Source organism: Erythrolamprus reginae, chromosome 3 (assembly GCF_031021105.1).
Source record: "Erythrolamprus reginae isolate rEryReg1 chromosome 3, rEryReg1.hap1, whole genome shotgun sequence".
Classification (NCBI taxonomy): domain Eukaryota; kingdom Metazoa; phylum Chordata; class Lepidosauria; order Squamata; family Dipsadidae; genus Erythrolamprus; species Erythrolamprus reginae.
In genome coordinates this window covers 25130492-25149603 of record NC_091952.1, presented here as the reverse complement: position 1 = coordinate 25149603, position 19112 = coordinate 25130492, and the positions used below count along the sequence as shown (strand labels likewise).

At 44.8% G+C, this 19112-nt stretch overlaps 1 protein-coding gene across 3 annotated transcripts in view; it reads right to left on the bottom strand.

The window, feature by feature from the left end:
* The window catches only part of RIPOR3 (RIPOR family member 3), a 183517-nt gene that overhangs the window by 14055 nt on the left and 150350 nt on the right, over positions 1 to 19112 (bottom strand). For all 3 annotated transcript variants that reach the window (XM_070744624.1, XM_070744626.1, XM_070744625.1), the window contains 3 exons: positions 16868 to 16997; positions 5858 to 5993; positions 2715 to 2876 (listed from right to left, as the gene is read on the bottom strand). In XM_070744624.1, the coding sequence (XP_070600725.1) occupies positions 2715 to 2876; positions 5858 to 5993; positions 16868 to 16997 (428 nt within the window). The remainder of the gene's footprint in view (positions 1 to 2714; positions 2877 to 5857; positions 5994 to 16867; positions 16998 to 19112) is intronic.

Genomic DNA, 19112 nt, shown 5'->3' with positions numbered 1-19112 from the left:
AATAAGAGCTCTTCAAAAAAAATAATTTTCCAAGGCTGATCTTTATTCCAAAAAACCGAACAGGAGGCACAACACAGAATAAAATAAGATTCTACCCTGAGTTACATATATTCCCTTCTGTTGGAATAAGACACTATTAACTATGAAGTAGGGTGGTCTGAAAGAGCTGGCTATCCTGAATTGGCATGCAGACTGGGAAAGGATCCAACAGTTCTACAAATCCAAATTTGCCTGCAAGAGTAGGGCTCAGCTCCACCATTGTGTGGGGGAACCATAGGGCTTGCCAGGGCCTGCTGTGTGCACCACAGTATAGTTATCAGCCCTTATTTGCTTCTCTTGGGCTTACACCACCGCTCATACCACCACCACCTTGTAACACCAAGAGAGTTACAAGGATGGTGAGTGGCCTGGAAACCATGTCCTATGAGGAACGGTTAAAAGATCTAGGGATGTTTAAAAGTCTGCAAAGGAGGATGAGAGGAGACTTGATAGCTCTCTACAAATATCTGAAGGGCTGTCACAGAGCAGAGGGATAGCCATTGTTCTCTCATTAGCGCACAGAAGGACTAGAAATAATGGAATGAAACTAAAAGGGAGTAGATTTAGATTAGATATCAGAAAAAACTGTCTAACGGTTGAACAGTTTGCCACAGGAGGTGGTGAGTTCACCTTTACTGGAGGTCTTCAGAGACTGGACAGTCATCTTTCTGGGATGGTTTGATGAATCCTGCATTGAGCAGGGGGTTGGACCTGATGACCCTGGAGGTCCCTTCCACCTCTATGATTCTATGATTCTAATCACACTATGCTTGAACCAGTATCGGGTTGCTACCAGAATGGGGGAAGACAGCGTTCCGGTAGCAAAAATGGAACTGCATCTGCAGTTCCGGGTCACCAACAGGCGGGTACATGTGTCGGAGTGAGATTTGGCTTCTGCGCATGCACAAGAAGAAAAATGTCATGAGAGGATGTGCGGGCATATGAGATTTCAATGATTTTCAACAATTTTTTGCTTTGGCACATGCGCGGAAACAAAAAAATTGCCAAAATTTCACGCACCTTTGTGTCTTGAGTGCAGTGGAGCATCATGGGTGGAGTGTGATGGATGCAAGCCAGCCGGGGGTTGTCTCCGCTACCAGTGCTGATGCGTGCACATCTCTGGGTGACCGGCGTGTGGGTGCAAATGACTGGTGGGCATGCGGGCCTGTCAGAGTGAGATTTTGTCTCTGTGCATGCACAGGAAGCAAATCTTGTGAGATGACGCACGAGTGTGTGAGAATTTGAATATTTTTTTTGCTTCAGCGCATGCGCTGAAGCAAAAAATAGCTGAAAATCGTCGAAATCCCATGTGCCCGCATGTCCTCTCATGAGATTTTTCTTCATGTGCATGCGCAGGAGCTAAATCTCACTCTGACATGCATGCATGCCCGCCAGACCTGTTCACCCTCCCGCCGGTCACCCAGAGATGTGCACGCATCAGCACCGGTAGCGGAAGCAACTCCCGCCTGGCTTGCACCCATCAGACTCTGCTTATCTCTAAAGGAAGGGATGTAGCAGGCCCTGCTGGGTTCCTTTACATACTGTACAAGGTGTTTAGCAGAGTTGATCTGCTCCATCCTTGCGTGGTTATGGGCCTTGTATTACATGCCGAACAAGCAAGCAGTCCACTGCTCAGTCCCTGCTTTAATCCATGCCTCCTCTTTACCTGGCGGCAAGGATCACAAGATGAACCAGTGGTCTCTATCTGCCAGCTGCCACTTTCTTTGTTACACAGAAATGAGGCCCAAGAGCCTCCCAGACGTTCCTGTGACATAGAGGTCTCAAACTCGTTTTCATTGAGGGCTGCATCAGGGTTATGTTTGGCCTATGGGAGCCAGGGTGGGCATGTCCATGGTGGGTGTGGCCAGCTAGATGTCACTCGTGTCAGGGGCCTCTGTGGTGGCCAAGTGCTAAGGCAGGACTTCCTTCAGATCTTCCCTCACTCTCATTATACTCTCCTCCCTCCCTCCTTCCTTCCTTCCTTCCTTCCCTCCCTCCTTCCTCCCTCCCTCCCTCTCTTCCTTCCCTTTTTCCTTCCCTATTCATTGTCCTTTCTTCTTCCTTCCCCTCTTTCCTTATTTTTCCTTCCTTGCTCTCTTCCCATCTTCCTATCTTTGTCTTCCCTATTTCCCTTTCTCTCTTCCTGTCCCTTTTTATATGCTCAAATGCAAAAGGAGAGACATTTCTCTTTTTTGTTTTGTTTTCAGTTTTAGTTTTTCTAGCCCTCTGCCAGCAGAAATAGAGCAGCTGGAGGGGTGCGTAGTTGGCTGGGATGGCCTCTTGCAACCCCCCTACAAGCAGAGGCACCGTGGACCAGTTCTTTGCTGTTTCCAGGGTGGCCCTGCAGGCAGGATTCGTCCCCCGAGTCTTGAGTTATGTGGTATTTCACTTGATCACTGTGCCATTTAGCTCCAATTATGGTTGCTAAGTGAGGACTACCTGTAAATACATTTTTTTAAATGTGATAGTCTTAACCCCTTATTAATTTGCAAGAACCTCTATATCAATGTATGAAAATACTTCAGTGTTGTAAACCTCGGACTCATGCAAAATAGTCAACGATTTGACTGTGAGACCCCAGACTAGAGTAAACCTTATTCGTTCTGAACATAAATGAGAGTCATTTTCAGTTCAGTTTACTGAAACGGTTAGATGACCCATATATCAAAATGTACCTTTTTCTAGATGATGTCGATATTTCTCTTTTGTTTTGAACATCAATATATATTTCAAAGGAGTCCAAAATCTTTCCGCTGGACAAAATAATATGCTTCCCTGTTCGGTACATTCACGCCAGATCTTCAAGCCGTGTTTCTGCTTTTGGGCTTTTTGGATGACTGCAAAAGACAGCTTTGGAAGTTAGCAATGGAATTAGAACCCTCTTTCAGCTGGAAATGGAATACCAGATGATGCCAAGATGAACCACTACAATTTTGAACGTATGCAAACATGCAAAGACATAAAGTGGGAACGTGTGGATCAAGAATAGGTAGCCTAATGCCCTCCAGATGTTTTGGACTTCAACTCTCATTAGCTCTAGCCAATATAATCAACAGTAGAGGGACTGTGGGATTTGTAACCCCAAAGATCTGCAAAGCACCAGATTGCCTGGGCTTGATACGTTACCAAATTATGCTACTAGTCTTTCATTCCCTTCAACTACCCACCCCATGTGAGTCAGAATTTAAAGTGATTATACGACAAGGAAAGAAGGGAGAGACATGTCTCAAATGTTTTGCCAGACAACTGGGAAACCAACCCACCCAGCAGCAAAGAAACAGAAATAAAACTCTGTTCATTATGAAGACATCTGTAGTTTCAAAAACCACATAGTCTTTGAGCCTTAGTCTAGCTTTTGACATTGCAGATTTTTTTCCATGTGGTCATACAAACTGCAAGTCGTAGTAAATGCTGAGATGATCAATGCTGACAGTTCTGATCCCAGAGAGCACAACCTGACTCCTACAGAAAGACCTGCCACCATCCCAGCACTCATTTAAATGCAACAATAAGAAAAACAACGATGCTCTTCATTCATTCTGTTGTTCCACTATGCAAATGACTACTTGGCGTTGAATTCTGACTTAGTAGACAGAAGTGATTGATCCAGTGGCTTCTTCTGGCAGTGCACAGCTTGGATAAATAAACCAGACTGCGTGATGAATAAATCAACCTGCAGGTGGTCCATTTGCAAGCACCATAATAAAATAAATTTGAAAAAATGTAATACATTTAATAAAAGGTCATGCGAGCTTAGTGTTCTCGCCTAAAATCTTAGGCCCGCTTAAGTTGTTATATGAAAACAGTAAGATCTCATGATATCTGAAATGCTAAACATAGAAACATAGAAGACTGACGGCAGAAAAAGACCTCATGGTCCATCTAGTCTGCCCTTATACTATTTTCTGTATTTTATCTTAGGATGGATATATGTTTATCCCAGACATGTTTAAATTCAGTTACTGTGGATTTACCAACTACGTCTGCTGGAAGCTTGTTTCAAGGATCTACTACTCTTTCAGTAAAACAATATTTTCTCACGTTGCTTTTGATCTTTCCCCCAACTAACTTCAGATTGTGTCGCCTTGTTCTTCTGTTCACTTTCCTATTAAAAACACTTCCCTCCTGGACCTTATTTAACCCTTTAACATATTTAAATATTTCGATCATGTCCCCACTTTTCCTTCTGTCCTCCAGACTATACAGATTGAGTTCATTAAGTCTTTCCTGATACATTTTATGCTTAAGACCTTCCACCATTCTTGTAGCCCGTTTTTGGACCCGTTCAATTTTGTCAATATCTTTTTGTAGGTGAGGTCTCCAGAACTGAACACAGTATTCCAAATGTGGTCTCACCAGCACTCTATATAGCGGGATCATAATCTCCCTCTTCCTGCTTGTTATACCTCTAGCTCATGACATTGGAAATATCCCAAGATTTCAACCTTCTGTACAGGAGCGGCTTCTAAATCTGGTCGCTCCCAGTTTGCACACATGCTCGCATGCTCGGGCGATGCTTCTGCACATGTATAGAAGGGTCCAAGGAGAGTGGATGGGGCCTCCCACCATCATCGCTACCAGTTCGCAGAATTGAGCCAAACCAGAAGCAACCCACTGCTGCTTCCAAAGTTATTTTAAATTTTTTCACGTACAGTGCTACCTCTACTTAAGAACTTAATTCGTTCCATGACCAGGTTTTTAAGTAGAAAAGTTTGTAAGTAGAAGCAATTTTTCCTATATGAAGCAATGTAAAAGCAAATAATGCGTGCAAACCCATTAGGAAAGAAATATAACCTTGGAATTTGGGTGGGAGGAGGAGGAAGAAGAAGAAGAGAAGGAGGACAGTCGCTGCCGAAGGAAGAAGGTGAGGTGAGGGGAATCAAAAAAATCCCAAACTTTAAGGCTTAAAAAAAAGAGGGACTCTGAGGCGGCGAGGAAGAGCACATGCCTCCCATACACCCGGCGCGAGGCTGCCTCCTATACACTGCGCCTGAGAGGGAAACCCAGGGGGAATGGCAGGAAACTGGCCGGGCCTTCATGCCGCTCTCAAATTTCCTGGGAAATTTTTCCAGGCTCAGATTCTTAAGTAGAAAATGGTCTTTAAGAAGAGGCAAAAAAATCTTGAACACCCAGTTGTTATCTAGAAAGGTTCTTAAGTAGAGGCGTTCTTAGGTAGAGGTACCACTGTATTTCTTAATTTTGGGGTCTTTTAGAAGTTATCAGCCAGGGAGGGGAAAATCAGACAAAGTATGGCACCTACACAATCATACCCAATGACAGAAATGATGGACCACAAAGCATTTTGATGGTTTGTTTGTTTGCTTGCTTTTGCAGTTGTATCAGAAACGCCAAGGCTCTTCAGGGTTGAAAGGATTAACTGGTGACATCACAGTTGGTGAAGGGACACCCATTTGGGGTATACGTCCATGTCTCCGGCAGGAGTTGGGATGAAGGACGAGAGCTCAATCCCAATCATGGCAGTTCTCAGACCTCAAATGAGGGCTTGCTAAACTGCCACCCAGTATCCCAGCCACTGGAGCCACTCTGCTCCTTAATGATGATCTAATGCAGTGTTTCCCAACCTTGGCAACTTGAAGATATCTGGACTTCAACTCCCAGAATTCCCCAGCCAGCATTCGCTGGCTGGGGAATTCTGGGAGTTGAAGTCCAAATATCTTCAAGTTGCCAAGGTTGGGAAACACTGATCTAATGGAACACATTAGGGAAACAGTTGGGAAGCTGTGAGATTCTAGAGTAAAGTTCAGACATCATTCACAGTCTGTTTTAACTATCAAGCCCTGGGGTGCTTGTAACTTACTCTCTTCAACTGAGGTAATTTTCTGTGGCACAGGAGTAGCCAGAGCCGAAATTATTTCTAAGACATGCTTCTGTTGTGACACTTCTTTCAAAAGGTTCTCCTGGATAATTGGAGCTAAGTTTGGCTTTACGAGTTTCTGGAAACAAAAGAAAAAAGACAGATATATAGATATAACAGAAATAACAATTGCTGTTAATTGATAGAGCCGGTCAGAACAAAATGTGTGTATGTGTGTGTATGTTTGTGTGTGTGTGTATGTATTTAAGTATGCATGTATGTATGTATGTATGTGACGTTCCTTCAATATACCAGGGTGATCCAACAGAAAAAAACATATAGCCCCTCCCTGGTACAAAGCTGAAGGGATCAGATCTGGTGGCCTAGAGGTTAATTCTCTGCTTTACAAGGCAGAAGCCCCGGGATCAAATCCCAGTAAGGGTATGGCTAGCTGATGAGACCACAACAAGGCCAAAATAGCGCTATCCTAGTCTCCCTTAATTTTAAATACAGTGATCCCTCGAGTATCGCGAGGGTTATGTTCCAAGACCCCTCGCGATACTCGATTTTTCGCAATATAGTGGTGCGGAAGTAAAAACACCATCTGCGCATGCGCGCCCTTTTTTCCATGGCCGCGCATGCGCAGATGGTGTTTTTACTTCCGCACCTGGGAAGACCCAGGGAAGGTTCCTTCCGCCGCCCAGCAGCTGATCTGCTAGGCAGCGCCGCAGCAGCGAGGAGCCGAAGATTGGGGTTTCCCCACCGCCCACGCAAAGGGGAATCCCCGATCTTCGGCTCCTCGCTGCTGCCGCGCCCACTGCTTGTCCGCCCGCCGCTTGTCCGCCCACCACTTGTCCGCCCGCCGCTTGTCCGCCGCCTGCCTGCCCGGCGCTTGTCCGCCCGCTGCTTGTCCACCGCTTGTCCGCCCGCCGCTTGTCCGCCCGCCGCTTGTCCGCCCGCCGCTTGTCCGCCGCCTGCCTGCCCGCCTGCCCGCCGCTCGGTGCACGAGAGAGGGAAAGTGAGAAAAAGAGGGAGAGCAAGAGGGGGAGAGATAGAGAAAGAGAGAGAAGGAAAGAAAGAAAGAGATGAGAAAGGAAGGAAGAGAGTGAGAGAGAGGAAGAAAGAGAGAGAGAGAAGAGTGGAGTATTTTTTAATTAATATTTTCTGAAAAATAGCGATATAGCATTTCGCGAAGATCGAGATCGCGAAACTCGAGGGATCACTGTATTCAGCAAAAATATGTGTATATATAATGTTTTTGCTGAATTTTTAAAATTAAGGAAAAACGGCAAAACATGTGATACATACAGAACATAGTTTGTTGGCTATGAATAAATTAACTGCCTTGAAATGGCCCTGGGTTGGGCCTAGAGGCAAAAAGGAGCTGTGATGTTCCTTCAATATTCCAGGGTGATCCAACAGGAAAAAAACCATATATATATTCGTTTCGGCTGGCCAGGAAGGACGTCTTTGTGATGTCAAAGCTCCGCCCATGGAATTCCCTATTGGGATTCCCCACCTCCTTTCCAGTCTCCCGACCAGCCCGACAGCTCCGTGGCTCTTTTGAAAAGCTAACAGCCGGGCTGCGGGGCTTCTCAGCGTCCTCCTGAACCCGAACGCCGACCCCGAACTTTTGCCGAACTTCCAGGTTTGGCGTTCGGGAGAATGCTGAGAAGCCCCCCGGCTGTTTCAAAAGGTGACAGCTGGGCGGCGGGGCTTCTCGGCGGCCACCCGAACCCGAACTTTTGCCGAACTTCCGGGTTCGGCATTGGGAGAACGCTGAGAAGCGGCCGGCTGTTTCAAAAGGTGACAGCCCGGCGGCGGCGGTTTTTTGCGTTTTTTTTCTTGCACGCATTAATTCATTTTACATTGTTTCCTATGGGAAACAATGTTTCGTCTTACGAACTTTTCGCCTTATGAACCTCCTCCGGGAACCAATTAGGTTCGTAAGATGAGGTATTACTGTATTTGTTTTTGTTTTTACTTTCCTTTATATGCACAATTTGTATGACTTTTGAGGGTATCCTGCAGCTCAACAAGTTGATGTGATAGACATAAACTCTGGTTATTTTTGGATCCAGAAGCCAAAAGTTAGTTGAAAACAAGTCACAGATTTAAGACAACGAAATTGCTGTTCCCCAGTGTTATCCAACATGCCCACAAAATCCTTTTCCTGCTTATCCTCTACCAATTTAGATACATGAAACAGAGATGGAACTCTGATTTTACATTCCAATTGGTATCACTTTACACTTGCTTTTAGTGGAAAACATATGCCAATTTAGCAGCCATTTAATCAGTGCAGGGTAATACAGGCACTTTCAAGTAACATTATACATTTTTCCTACCAATTTCGATTGAGATTTCCCCCATTCCGCCCCTCACGACAGAATATATTTTCACTTGAAATGTTCTTAAGAGAAATGAGCATTCTTGTAAAAACAGAGTTACAAGAGGAACATGGAAAGCGAGTGAATGTTCTACTCTCTGCAAAATTCTGCAATTCCAAAGAGACATTCAGAAGGAATTCTCATAACATGTAAAAGCAGAAGATTCTTATGATAACCTTTGAGGGCTTACAAGGTGGATTCTGGCATAGCGTTAGTTTAGACCAGTGTTTCCCAACCTTGGCCACTTGAAGATATCTGCTAGCTGGGGAATTCTGTGAGTTGAAGTCCAAATCTGGACCGGGACTCACTGCTCACAGTCACTCATGCCCTCATCACCTCAAGGCTCGACTACAGTAATGCTCTCTACATGGGGCTACCTTTGAAAAGTGTTTGGAAACTTCAGATCGTGCAGAATGCAGCTGCGAGAGCAATCATGGGCTTTGCCAAATATGCCCATGTTACACCAACACTCCGCAGTCTGCATTGGTTGCCGATCGGTTTCCAGTCACAATTCAAAGTGTTGGTTATGACCTATAAAGCCCTTCATGGCATCGGACCAGAATATCTCCGGGACCGCCTTCTGCCGCATGAATCCCAGCGACCGGTTAGGTCCCACAGAGTTGGCCTTCTCTGGGTCCCGTCGACTAAACAATGTCGTTTGGCGGGATCCAGGGGAGGAGCCTTCTCTGTGGCGGCCCCGACCCTCTGGAACCAGCTCCCCCGGAGATTAGAACTGCCCCCACCCTCCTAGCCTTTCGTAAACTTCTTAAGACCCACCTCTGCCGTCAGGCATGGGGGAACTGAGACATCTCCCCCGGACCTATACAGTTTATACATGGTATGTTTGTGTGTAAGTTTGCTTTTAATAATGGGGTTTTTAGTGTTTTTTAAATTATTAGATTTGTTTTTACATTGTCTTTATTATTGCTGTGAGCCGCCTCGAGTCTACGGAGAGGGACGGCATACAAATCTAATAAATAAATTAAACAAACAAACAAACAAACAAACAAACAAACAAATTAATTAATTAATTAAATAAATAAATAAAATTAAATAAATTAAATAAATTAAATAAATTAAATAAATTAAATAAATTAAATAAATTAAATAAATTAAATAAATTAAATAAATTAAATAAATTAAATAAATTAAATAAATATCTTCAAGTGGCCAAGGTTGGGAAACACTGGTTTAGACAAATACTTTCAGAATTCCTTTGTTTGTTTGCACAACCATCATTTCAATCACTTTTGATCATCCGTTTCTACAGCAAAATAGTGTTTATAGTGAACTCCAAATGCTTTATGAAGGCGAGGAGAGGCGTTTCTCCCTATACAAATCTTTGGAGGATTCAACTCTTTATAAATCTTTGGGAGACCCCACGGTTTCTATTGAAAGAACTCAACATTTATTCCTGCTCTTTGACTGTTACATTTGCTTCGGAGGCTTTGACTCCTATAATTGAAAATATGCTGACGGCAACAGGCTTTTAAGCCAGAGGATCTGTTTGTGAATCAGCATGAATAGGACCTCCAGGCGTCAAAGCATTATGGTTCTTCCAGAAATTGGTCTCTCTCCTCCGGGGATTGTGGTGATCCTGAGGATAACTAGCATGCAGACTCAGCGTTCTGGACACCCACTGGTTGGGCAAGAGTTGTACTTGCTGCTACAGCACAAGCAAAGCAGTAGCTCTCTAGCACGACCTTAAATACAGAATTGGTTGTCAACAATTATACCCCTGAAATATATAGCAACAGCACTTACACATATCCGAGGGTCGCCCAGAAAGTAATGCACCACATTTTTTTCTTCAACAATTATTTATTGAACACAATGAAACTTACACACAAGAAAGAATGATGTTTCTTCTACACTCCCTATTTTTCCATGCAATCTCTGGGTGTGTATGCCTTGTGGGTACCACTCCTTGTTCTAATGGCATCACCCTCTGTTCTTCTGTTCTGTTCTTCTAATGGCCTCGCCCTCTGTGCCCAGCGACTAACCGTACTTCTGTTGACTGCAGATTTTCTGTATACAAAGTTTGTGAATGTTCCCAACAGTTTCTTTCTCCGCAGTGAGAAATTCAATGATGACACGTTGCTTGTAACGTACATCACTTACAGATGCCATTTCGAAACACTGCTGCAGCTACCGGGAGTCTCTCCTCACAGTCACTCATGCCCTTATCACCTCGAGATTCGACTACTGCAACGCTCTCTACATGGGGCTACCTTTGAAGAGTGTTCGGAAACTTCAGATCGTGCAGAATGCGGCCACGAGAGCAATCATGGGCCTCCCTAGGTACACCCATGCTTCATCAACACTCTGCGGCTTGCACTGGCTGCCAATCAGTTTCCGGTCACAATTCAAAGTGTTGGTTATGACCTATAAAGCCCTACATGGCATCAGACCAGAATACCTCCAGGACCGTCTTTTGCTGCATGAATCCCAGTGGCCAATTAGGTCCCACAGAGTGGGCCTTCTCTGGGTCCCATCGACTAAGCAATGTCGTCTGGCGGGGCCCAGGGGAGGAGCCGTCTCTTTGGTGGCCCTGGCCCTCTGGAACCAACTCCCCCTGGACAACAGAACCGCCCCCACCCTCCTTGCTTTTTGTAAGTTGTTGAAAACTCACCTTTGCCGCCAGGCATGGGGAAATTGACACTTCCCCTAATTACTGTTTTATGTATGGTTTGATTGGGTTGTGTGATTATTTTATTAATAAGGGGGGTTTTTTCATTGTGCTTTAAGATATTGAATTTGTACTTTGTTAGTATTTTTGTGAGCCACCCCAAGTTCTCGGAGAATGGCGGCATACAAATCTAATAAATTATTATTATTAATTATAATTAAATTATTATTACGCTATCTGTCTGAAGATATGCAAAATTTACACACACACTCTAAAGTTTTGCATTTGTACCATTACTATAGGCTGAGAAAAAAATGTGGTGCATTACTTTCTGTGCGACTCTCGTATATTGCCCCATAGTGCTACACAGTGGATATGTTCAGGCTTAATCCCTGATAAGGTCCAGATAATCTGTATCCCCCAGAGCCCTCTGTCACTACAGGCCACCATTTTCTCAACAACTTTGCCCCCCAAAATAAAGAAGGAGACGAAACATATCTGTCCAGAGCTGGCTCCTTGAAGTGTCTTTCAAAGCTCCTAAAATGTCCTTTCCTCTAACAACAAAACAAAACAATTGTTGATTATTTGCCTGAATCCAGCTCCCAGTCTCCTCTTTGGCCTTTTCAATAACCTGGCCAAGCAGAAGAACTAAAATCAGAGCTCTTCCTTGAGACCATGAGGCCAATGAAGGGCTGCAAAAAATTTTACTACCACACTCTTGGCGTGGCTTATTTTGTGGGTGTGGCTTGCCAGCCTTGTGACCAGGTGGGAGTGGCTTGACAATCATGTGACTGGAGGGGTGGCTTAAAGGTCATATGACTGGCTTAAAGGTGGCCAACTTGACGTCACTCATGTCAAGGGTTTGGGTTAGGGTGCCTGGCCTCCTCACCTTAAAGAGATACAATTTACCTATCTATTTACTATTACTTGTTCTGCCAGGCTCTATGGTATGAGTCTCCCGAATATTCAAGGGTACAAATTTCAGACACACACACACTTGAAAGTTCAAAACCAATGTTCTTTATCACAAAAATTCAAAAGAAACAAAGCACCCTTTTTGTATTGCAAAGAGCATTCGCCCCAAAACAACCTGGTAGTCTGTACAATCCCCTTAATCAGTCCTTAAGTACTTAGCTAGCAGCTGTGAAGGAACGTCACAGCCCTCCTTCTTCCATGAAGTGAAACACACACATTTTACTCTGCTTTGGTTTCAAAGTTGTGAAAAATCAACAAAGAAAGTCTGGAAACAGCAAGGCACAGTCCTGAAGAAACAACGATCAGATAATCTTCCACAACGGCCAAGCCAACACGCTGCTATTTATATCAGCAGCTCTAATTACTGGAGCCCCACCCAAACATAGGTGGCCTCTCTTATCTCCTGTAATATTTCTTCAATTGGTCTCTTCCATGCATAATTCTGCGCATGCGTGGGTCTAACACTTCCTCATCCGAATCGACCGAAGATCATGGAGATTGGCTTCCTGGGCTGTGTGCCAAGCCCCACTCTTCCAAGTCACCCCCACCTTCTTCTTCGTCCGAGGAAACTGCACTACCTGTCTCTGTCGGCAATAAAACAGGCCTATGACATGTTGATGTTTCCCTTGCATCCACCTCCACATTCCTTGGGGCAGGAGCTGGGCCAGAGCCAACCACAACATTACCGAACATCTAAAATATACTATTTAATCCAATGTATATATGCCATATGTGTACATGCACATTACACGCAGGCACACAAAAATATACATTATCTACTATATAAACTGTATGTGTATGTATACACACACAGCTCTTCTAAAATTATACACATTCAACTTCATTTAATGCAATAGGAAAAACATACCCAGAGCCCAGAAGGGAAAAAAAGAAAACAATTCCAAATTTTCCTAACAGTTCGGTATACCTGACTGTACCCGTAGGAGCCCATCACTGCATGAGGCTTAAAAACAAGGCAGTCTCCCCTGCCACCATTTCAAAAGGTCACTTCTGTCATCTGAAGAAATTCTCCCTTTAGGTCAGAGTGGATTCGAGCAACTTTATCAACAAAATGAGCCATGAAATGTGCAGTTAGTGAACATGTGGTGTATGTACATATATTGGAAGCAACACATGTATACATTAAATGTGCAGGAATGTTATGACTTCACATCCTGCTTGGGCCTTTCTCAGAGGCAACTGTTTGGTTATTGCATGGGAAATAAATATGACACTGGCCAACTCTTTGATCTAATACCACAGAATATTTTTGTCACATTCATACATGTTTACATTTGGCAATGAGTTCCGAATGGTTCAACAGCTTGCAAATCTCCCCAACCAGAATGGACAGTTTGTTTCATAGCCGCCCCTTCTTCTCCACGGGGCATTCCTCCCTCTTCTCCACGGGGCATTCCTCCCTCTGGTGATTCTCCACTGACTGTTCTCCAGGGCTGACAAGCCCCCACCAATTCCCTCTGGGCAATGGGTCAAGTCTCCTCTGTCCCACAGGCTTCGGCACAGGCCATTCGCAGAAGGATGGTTTCACCTGGGTTCTTCGCCATCCAGGACAGTTAGGCACAAAACAATTTGTTAGCTTCCAATGCAAATAGCATTTTTAGGAGAAGGAATGGGTGGGGGTAGCCTCCCTCTCTCCCTCTCTCTTTCTTCCCCTCTCCCCACCTCTTCTCCTCCCCCTTTTTGAGTATAGATAAATAGATGGCATTAGACCAGAATATATCCAGGACCGCCTTCTGCCGCACGAATCCCAGCGACCGGTTAGGTTCCACAGGGTTGGCCTTCTCTGGGTCCTGTCGACGAAACAATGTCGTTTGGTGGGACCCAGGAGAAGAGCCTTCTCTGTGGCGGCCCCGACCCTCTGGAACCAGCTCCCCCCGGAGATCAGAACGGCCCTTCGTAAAGTTCTTAAGACCCATCTCTGCCGTCAGGCATGGGGAAACTGAGAGATCTCCCCCGGGCCTATACAGTTTATACATGGTATGTTTGTGTGTATGCTTGCTTTTAATAATGGGTTTTTTAGTGTTTTTTAAATTATTAGATTTGTTCTTACATTGTCTTTGTTATTGTTGTGAGCCGCCCCGAGTCTACGGAGAGGGGCGGCATACAAATCTAATAAATAATAATAATGATGATGCCCTAAAGCAGTGATGGCGAACCTATGGCATGTGTGCCACAGGCGGCACGAGGAGCTATATCTGTTGGCAAACGGCCCATTGCCCTAGTTCAGCTCTAACGTGCAAGTGTGTGCCAACCAGCTGATTTTTGGCTTCCACAGAGGCAAAGAGGGCATTTTTGGCTTCCAGAGAGCCTCGGGAGGGATGGGGGAGTGTATTTTTCCCCTCCTGCAGCTCCAGGGAAGCCTTTGGAGACTCGGGAGGGTGAAAGATGAGCCTACTGGGCCCACCAGAAGTTGGGAAACAGGCCACTTCTGGCCTCCAGAGGGTCTCAAAGGGGTGGGGGAAGCTCTTTTTGCCCTCTCTAGGCATTGAATTATGGGTGTGGGCACTCGCGCATGTGTAATAGCCCGTGTGCAAGTTCTCTCGGCACCTGAGGAAAAAAAGCTTTCACCATCACTGCCCTAAAGCATAGATTTCTGTATTTCGATCCCTGATGAGGAGTCCTGATGATTCCTCATCAGGAATTTGATGAGGAGGTGGGAGAGGCATGGCCAATGACACAGCGCTACGGAGTTCCCTGCTCTCCATGGGGGAAGCCCCAATATCTGCGCTGCCAGGCCAGAACCACCATGTAGGGGTGGGGGAAAAGAGGGGCACATGTGGGTAAGCTGGGGGGCGGGCAGCAAACCCCCCAGGGACTCAGCTCGGTCCTCTTGGCCTGCAGCAAATGGAAGATTGTGTTAAATTGTTATGTTATGTTATGTTTTAAGAGAAGATTGAACTGCCACTTGACTGGTGTACTATAGGGTTCCTGCTTGGGCAGGGGGTTGAACTCGATGGCCTTCATGATCCCTTTCAACTCTAACAATCAATCAATCAATCAATCAATCAATCAATGTCATCCTAGCTGCAGCGGGCACAAACAGTAGGATTAAAATAGAAAGCTTGGAGTCAATTGGGAAGAGGATTTTTAAGCAAAGTGTGAAGAAAACAGAATCTGGGGAGTGGTTTTGCCATGAGAAAACATTAGACAAGTATTTTAACAGTTAAAAAGGGGAAAAGAAAGAGACTGGAAATTAAAGAACAGCTACGTAGCAAATGGAGACCGTGGAGTTAAAAATCTTAAAAAGAACTGTAGCTAATGCCTAAGGATAGAAGGAGTGATTGCGGGTGTTCCACTAGACAGAAGGGGGGTATTTAGGTCAGATCCCGAAGCACCCTCTCTGACTATCTCTTTGTGGCGCTCCCAGATTATCCATGCTCCAAACAGGTGGGGGAGAGGAGGCCAGGGGAAGAAGTGGGAGAGGGAGGGAGGCTACCCCCTCCTGTTCCTTCTACTAAAAATGCTGCTTGCATTATTTATTTATTTTTATTTATTTATTCTATTTTTTGATGCCGCCGTTTTCCTTAGACTCAGGGCGGCTTACAACATGTTAACAATAGCACTTTTTAACAGAGCCAGCATATTGCCCCCACAATCCAGGTCCTCATTTTACCCACCTCGGAAGGATGGAAGGCTGAGTCAACCTTGAGCCGGTGATGAGATTTGACCCGCTGACCTACAGATCTACAGTCAGCTTCAGTGGCCTGCAGTACAGCACTCTACTTGCTGCGCCACCCGGGTTGGTGCCTAACTGTTCTGGTGGCAAAAAACCGAGGAGGATCCAGTCTTCTGCACATGGGCCATGATGAATAACGTGAGACAGTGGGGATGTGACCCACAGCCAGTAATGGGCAGCCAAAATTTTTACTGCCACACTGTGGGTTTGGCTTATTTTGTGCATGTGGCTTGATGGTCATGTGACTGGATAGGAGTGGCTTGCTGACCATGTGACCAGGTGGGAGTGGCTTGAATGATCATCATCGTTCAAGTGAACTGTTAAATCCTTGACTTACAGCCTCACCAGTGTCACTCATGGGGTGACAATTTGCTTCACATTTCCGCGGTCTCCTTGCCCCAGGCTGGGTAGCTAGGCGAACGGGTGCTGATCAGCTGTTGAGAAAAGAAGCAGGAGGAAAAGGCCCCCCTGCAACTCCTGATGGTGCTGGTCTCCCTGCCACTTTGCGAGGAGGAGGAGGAGGATGGGAGGGAGGGATGGTCAGCTGGAACTGGGCACACAGCTTCATTTAGGTGGTGAGCTGTCCCGAGTCCTCGGAGAGGGGCAGCATTATTTATTGGATTGGATTTGTATGCCGCCCCTTTCCTTAGACTCGGGGCGGCTAACAACAGTGATAAAAAACAGCATGTAACAATCCAATATTAAAACAACTAAAAACAAAAACAAAACCCTTATTATAAAACCAAACATACATACAAACATACCATGCATAAATTGTAAAGGCCTAGGGGGAAAGAGTATCTCAGTTCCCCCATGCCTGATGGCAAAGGTGGGTTTTAAGAAGCTTACGAAAGGCGAGGAGGGTGGGGGCAATTCCAATCTCTGGGGGGAGTTGGATCCAGAGGGCCGGGGCCTCCACAGAGAAGGCTCTTCGCCTGGGTCCCGCCAAACTACATTGTTTAGTTGACGTGACTCGGAGAAGGCCCATTCTGTGGTACCTAAGTGGTCGCTGGGATTCCAATGAATCCAATGAATAAATAAATAAATTTCCACTGGTGGAACTGTGCTTCACCCCGTCCTGCCTGCTGCCCACCCCAGCCCACTGCCCAGAGTGAATCAGCAAGGGTGTGTCAGCCCTGGGAAACAATCAGTGAAGAATCACACGAGGGAGCAATGCCCGCAGAGAAGGAGGGATGGCCAAGGGTACGAGATGAAGAGTCCTAGACCCCTCCCCAACACAGTTTATAAAGTTACTATTTTAGTCTGTGGGACTAAAAACAACATAAGGTTCTAGCCAACTGGGTTAAAACAGTATTCCTCACCTGCAGAAGGACCTGACAGAGTTGCAAGTGGATTTCCAGAAGTCTATCCAGGTCCTCATTTCCTGTGGTTAACTCCTTTTCCATGTGGGCATCAGAGCACAGAGAAGAAAGGGTGGCATCATTGTAGATGCTGGTGCCAAGCACAAGAGAGTAGAAGCAGATAATAAATCATAAATGCAAATCAGGAGAGGAGAGAACTAAACCCCCATCCCATTCTTGTTTACATTAGAGCAGGGGTCTCCAACCTTGGCAATGTTAAGACTTGTGGACTTCAACTCCCAGAATTCCTCAGCCAGTAAACCTTTGCTGGCTGAGTAATTATGGGAGTTTGAGTTGTCAGTACTATGTACAGTTGGGTTGGCAATAAACAAGCTAACAATGAATGTTTGTATGCATTAAACAGGGGTGAGCTGCTTCCCGGACGGGGGTGAACGCAGTGGGGTGCTACCAGTTGTCTGGGCATGGCTTGGTGGCCGTGGCTTAGCTTGGTGGGCATGGCTTGGCTTGGTGGGCATGGCTTGACTTGGTGGGCATGGCTTGGCTTGGTGGGCGTGGCATGGCTTGGTGGGCGTGGCTTGGCTTGGTGGGCATAGCTTAGCTTGGTCGGCATGGCTTGGCTTGGTGGGCGTGGCATGGCTTGGTGGGCATGGTAGGGGAAGGATACTGCAAAATCTCCATTCCCTCCCTATCCAGATTCCTAAGAGGTCAGTAAGGGGTGAGTACAAGTGCACTAGAGTGCCTTCCGTCCCCTGTCCTATTGCTCTCCTATATCTCCTATACCATTCTTCTATTCCTATATCTCTTCTTCTATTCTTTCATTGATATATTCTATTCCTATATCTTCTTTTCTATTATTTCTTAGATATATTTTACTATGAGTATCTCCTCTATAACCTTCATCATGTATTTTACTATGTGTATATTGATATATACCCACTAAAACCCTCATTGTGTATTGGACTAACTAACTAACTAACTAACTAACTAACTAACTAACTAACTAACTAACTAACTAACTAACTAACTAAATAAATAAATAAATAAATAAATAAATAACTCCAGGGGAAGGATGCTACAAAATCCCCATTTCCTCCCCAGCAGCTGGGACTCGGGAGGCAGACAATAGATGTGGGCAGGGCCAGTCAGAGGTGGTATTTACCGGTTCTCCTAACTACTCAAAATTTCTGCTACCATTTCTCCAGAACTGGCCAGAATGTGCTGAATAGCACATCTGTCAGAGACAATTGCTCTGATTGCTACTCTAGCCAACCAGATGCTTCTAATAAGTTTGCAAGTGCAGCATGAGGCCAACTGCCCTCCCAGCAACTGATATTTGGTAGCACAAGGCCCCCGAACATTCAACTACGTTCAGAGATTGATGGATACTGAAAACCTTCATGAATTTGGCTAATCCCATTTGAAAGCCTTGACATGAGATTATGTCTTATATGTCACTAAATCATCCAGATTCACTTATTTACAAAACCCTTACATCAGGAACAAGAAACCTTCAGCTCACAGCCTATTTTGACCTGTCAGAACAAGTATTTAATTTAAGAAATCTTGAATGAAAACTCTTTCAGCCTGGACCAAAGGTTTTCCTTCCTCCACCCCAACAGAGACCAATCAACTTAAACTGCCCTATTGCATGTTTCCCAATGGAGTGCTTACTCCAGTTAGGTAAAAATTACATGCCATAGTTAGACTGAGCATATATTATAAATCTTTTCTCTTCCCACCCATCTCCAGTTTTCTATTTTCTTTTTTTTTTCTTCTTTTTTTAAAACTTTATTATTAAAATATAGACATATACGTCATATATACAGCGTATGGTACATTGCAGAGCATATCGCATAAAAGAGAAAAAAAAACAGAAACAAAAAACAAACAAACAAACAAAAACAGAACAAATAACAGTATCAGCGAATAAGCAGGGGAGTTGTGTTGAAAACGAAAATTAGATCAAGATATTTTTGCTCATTACCATATTTCGAATAGTTTGTCAAAAGTGTTAGATGCCAGAATTGCAATTGACATAGTGTTGAGAGGTTAACAAATAGTAATAGTAAATTTACATAGTTAAATACATATAAAGTCTCATGTAATAGTATTAGATAATAGAATACAGTGAACCCTCGATCATCGCGAGGGTTCCGTTCCAGGACCCCAAGCGATGATCGATTTTTCGCGAAGTAGCGGTGCGGAAGTAAAAACATCATCTGCACATGCGCAGATGGTGTTTTTA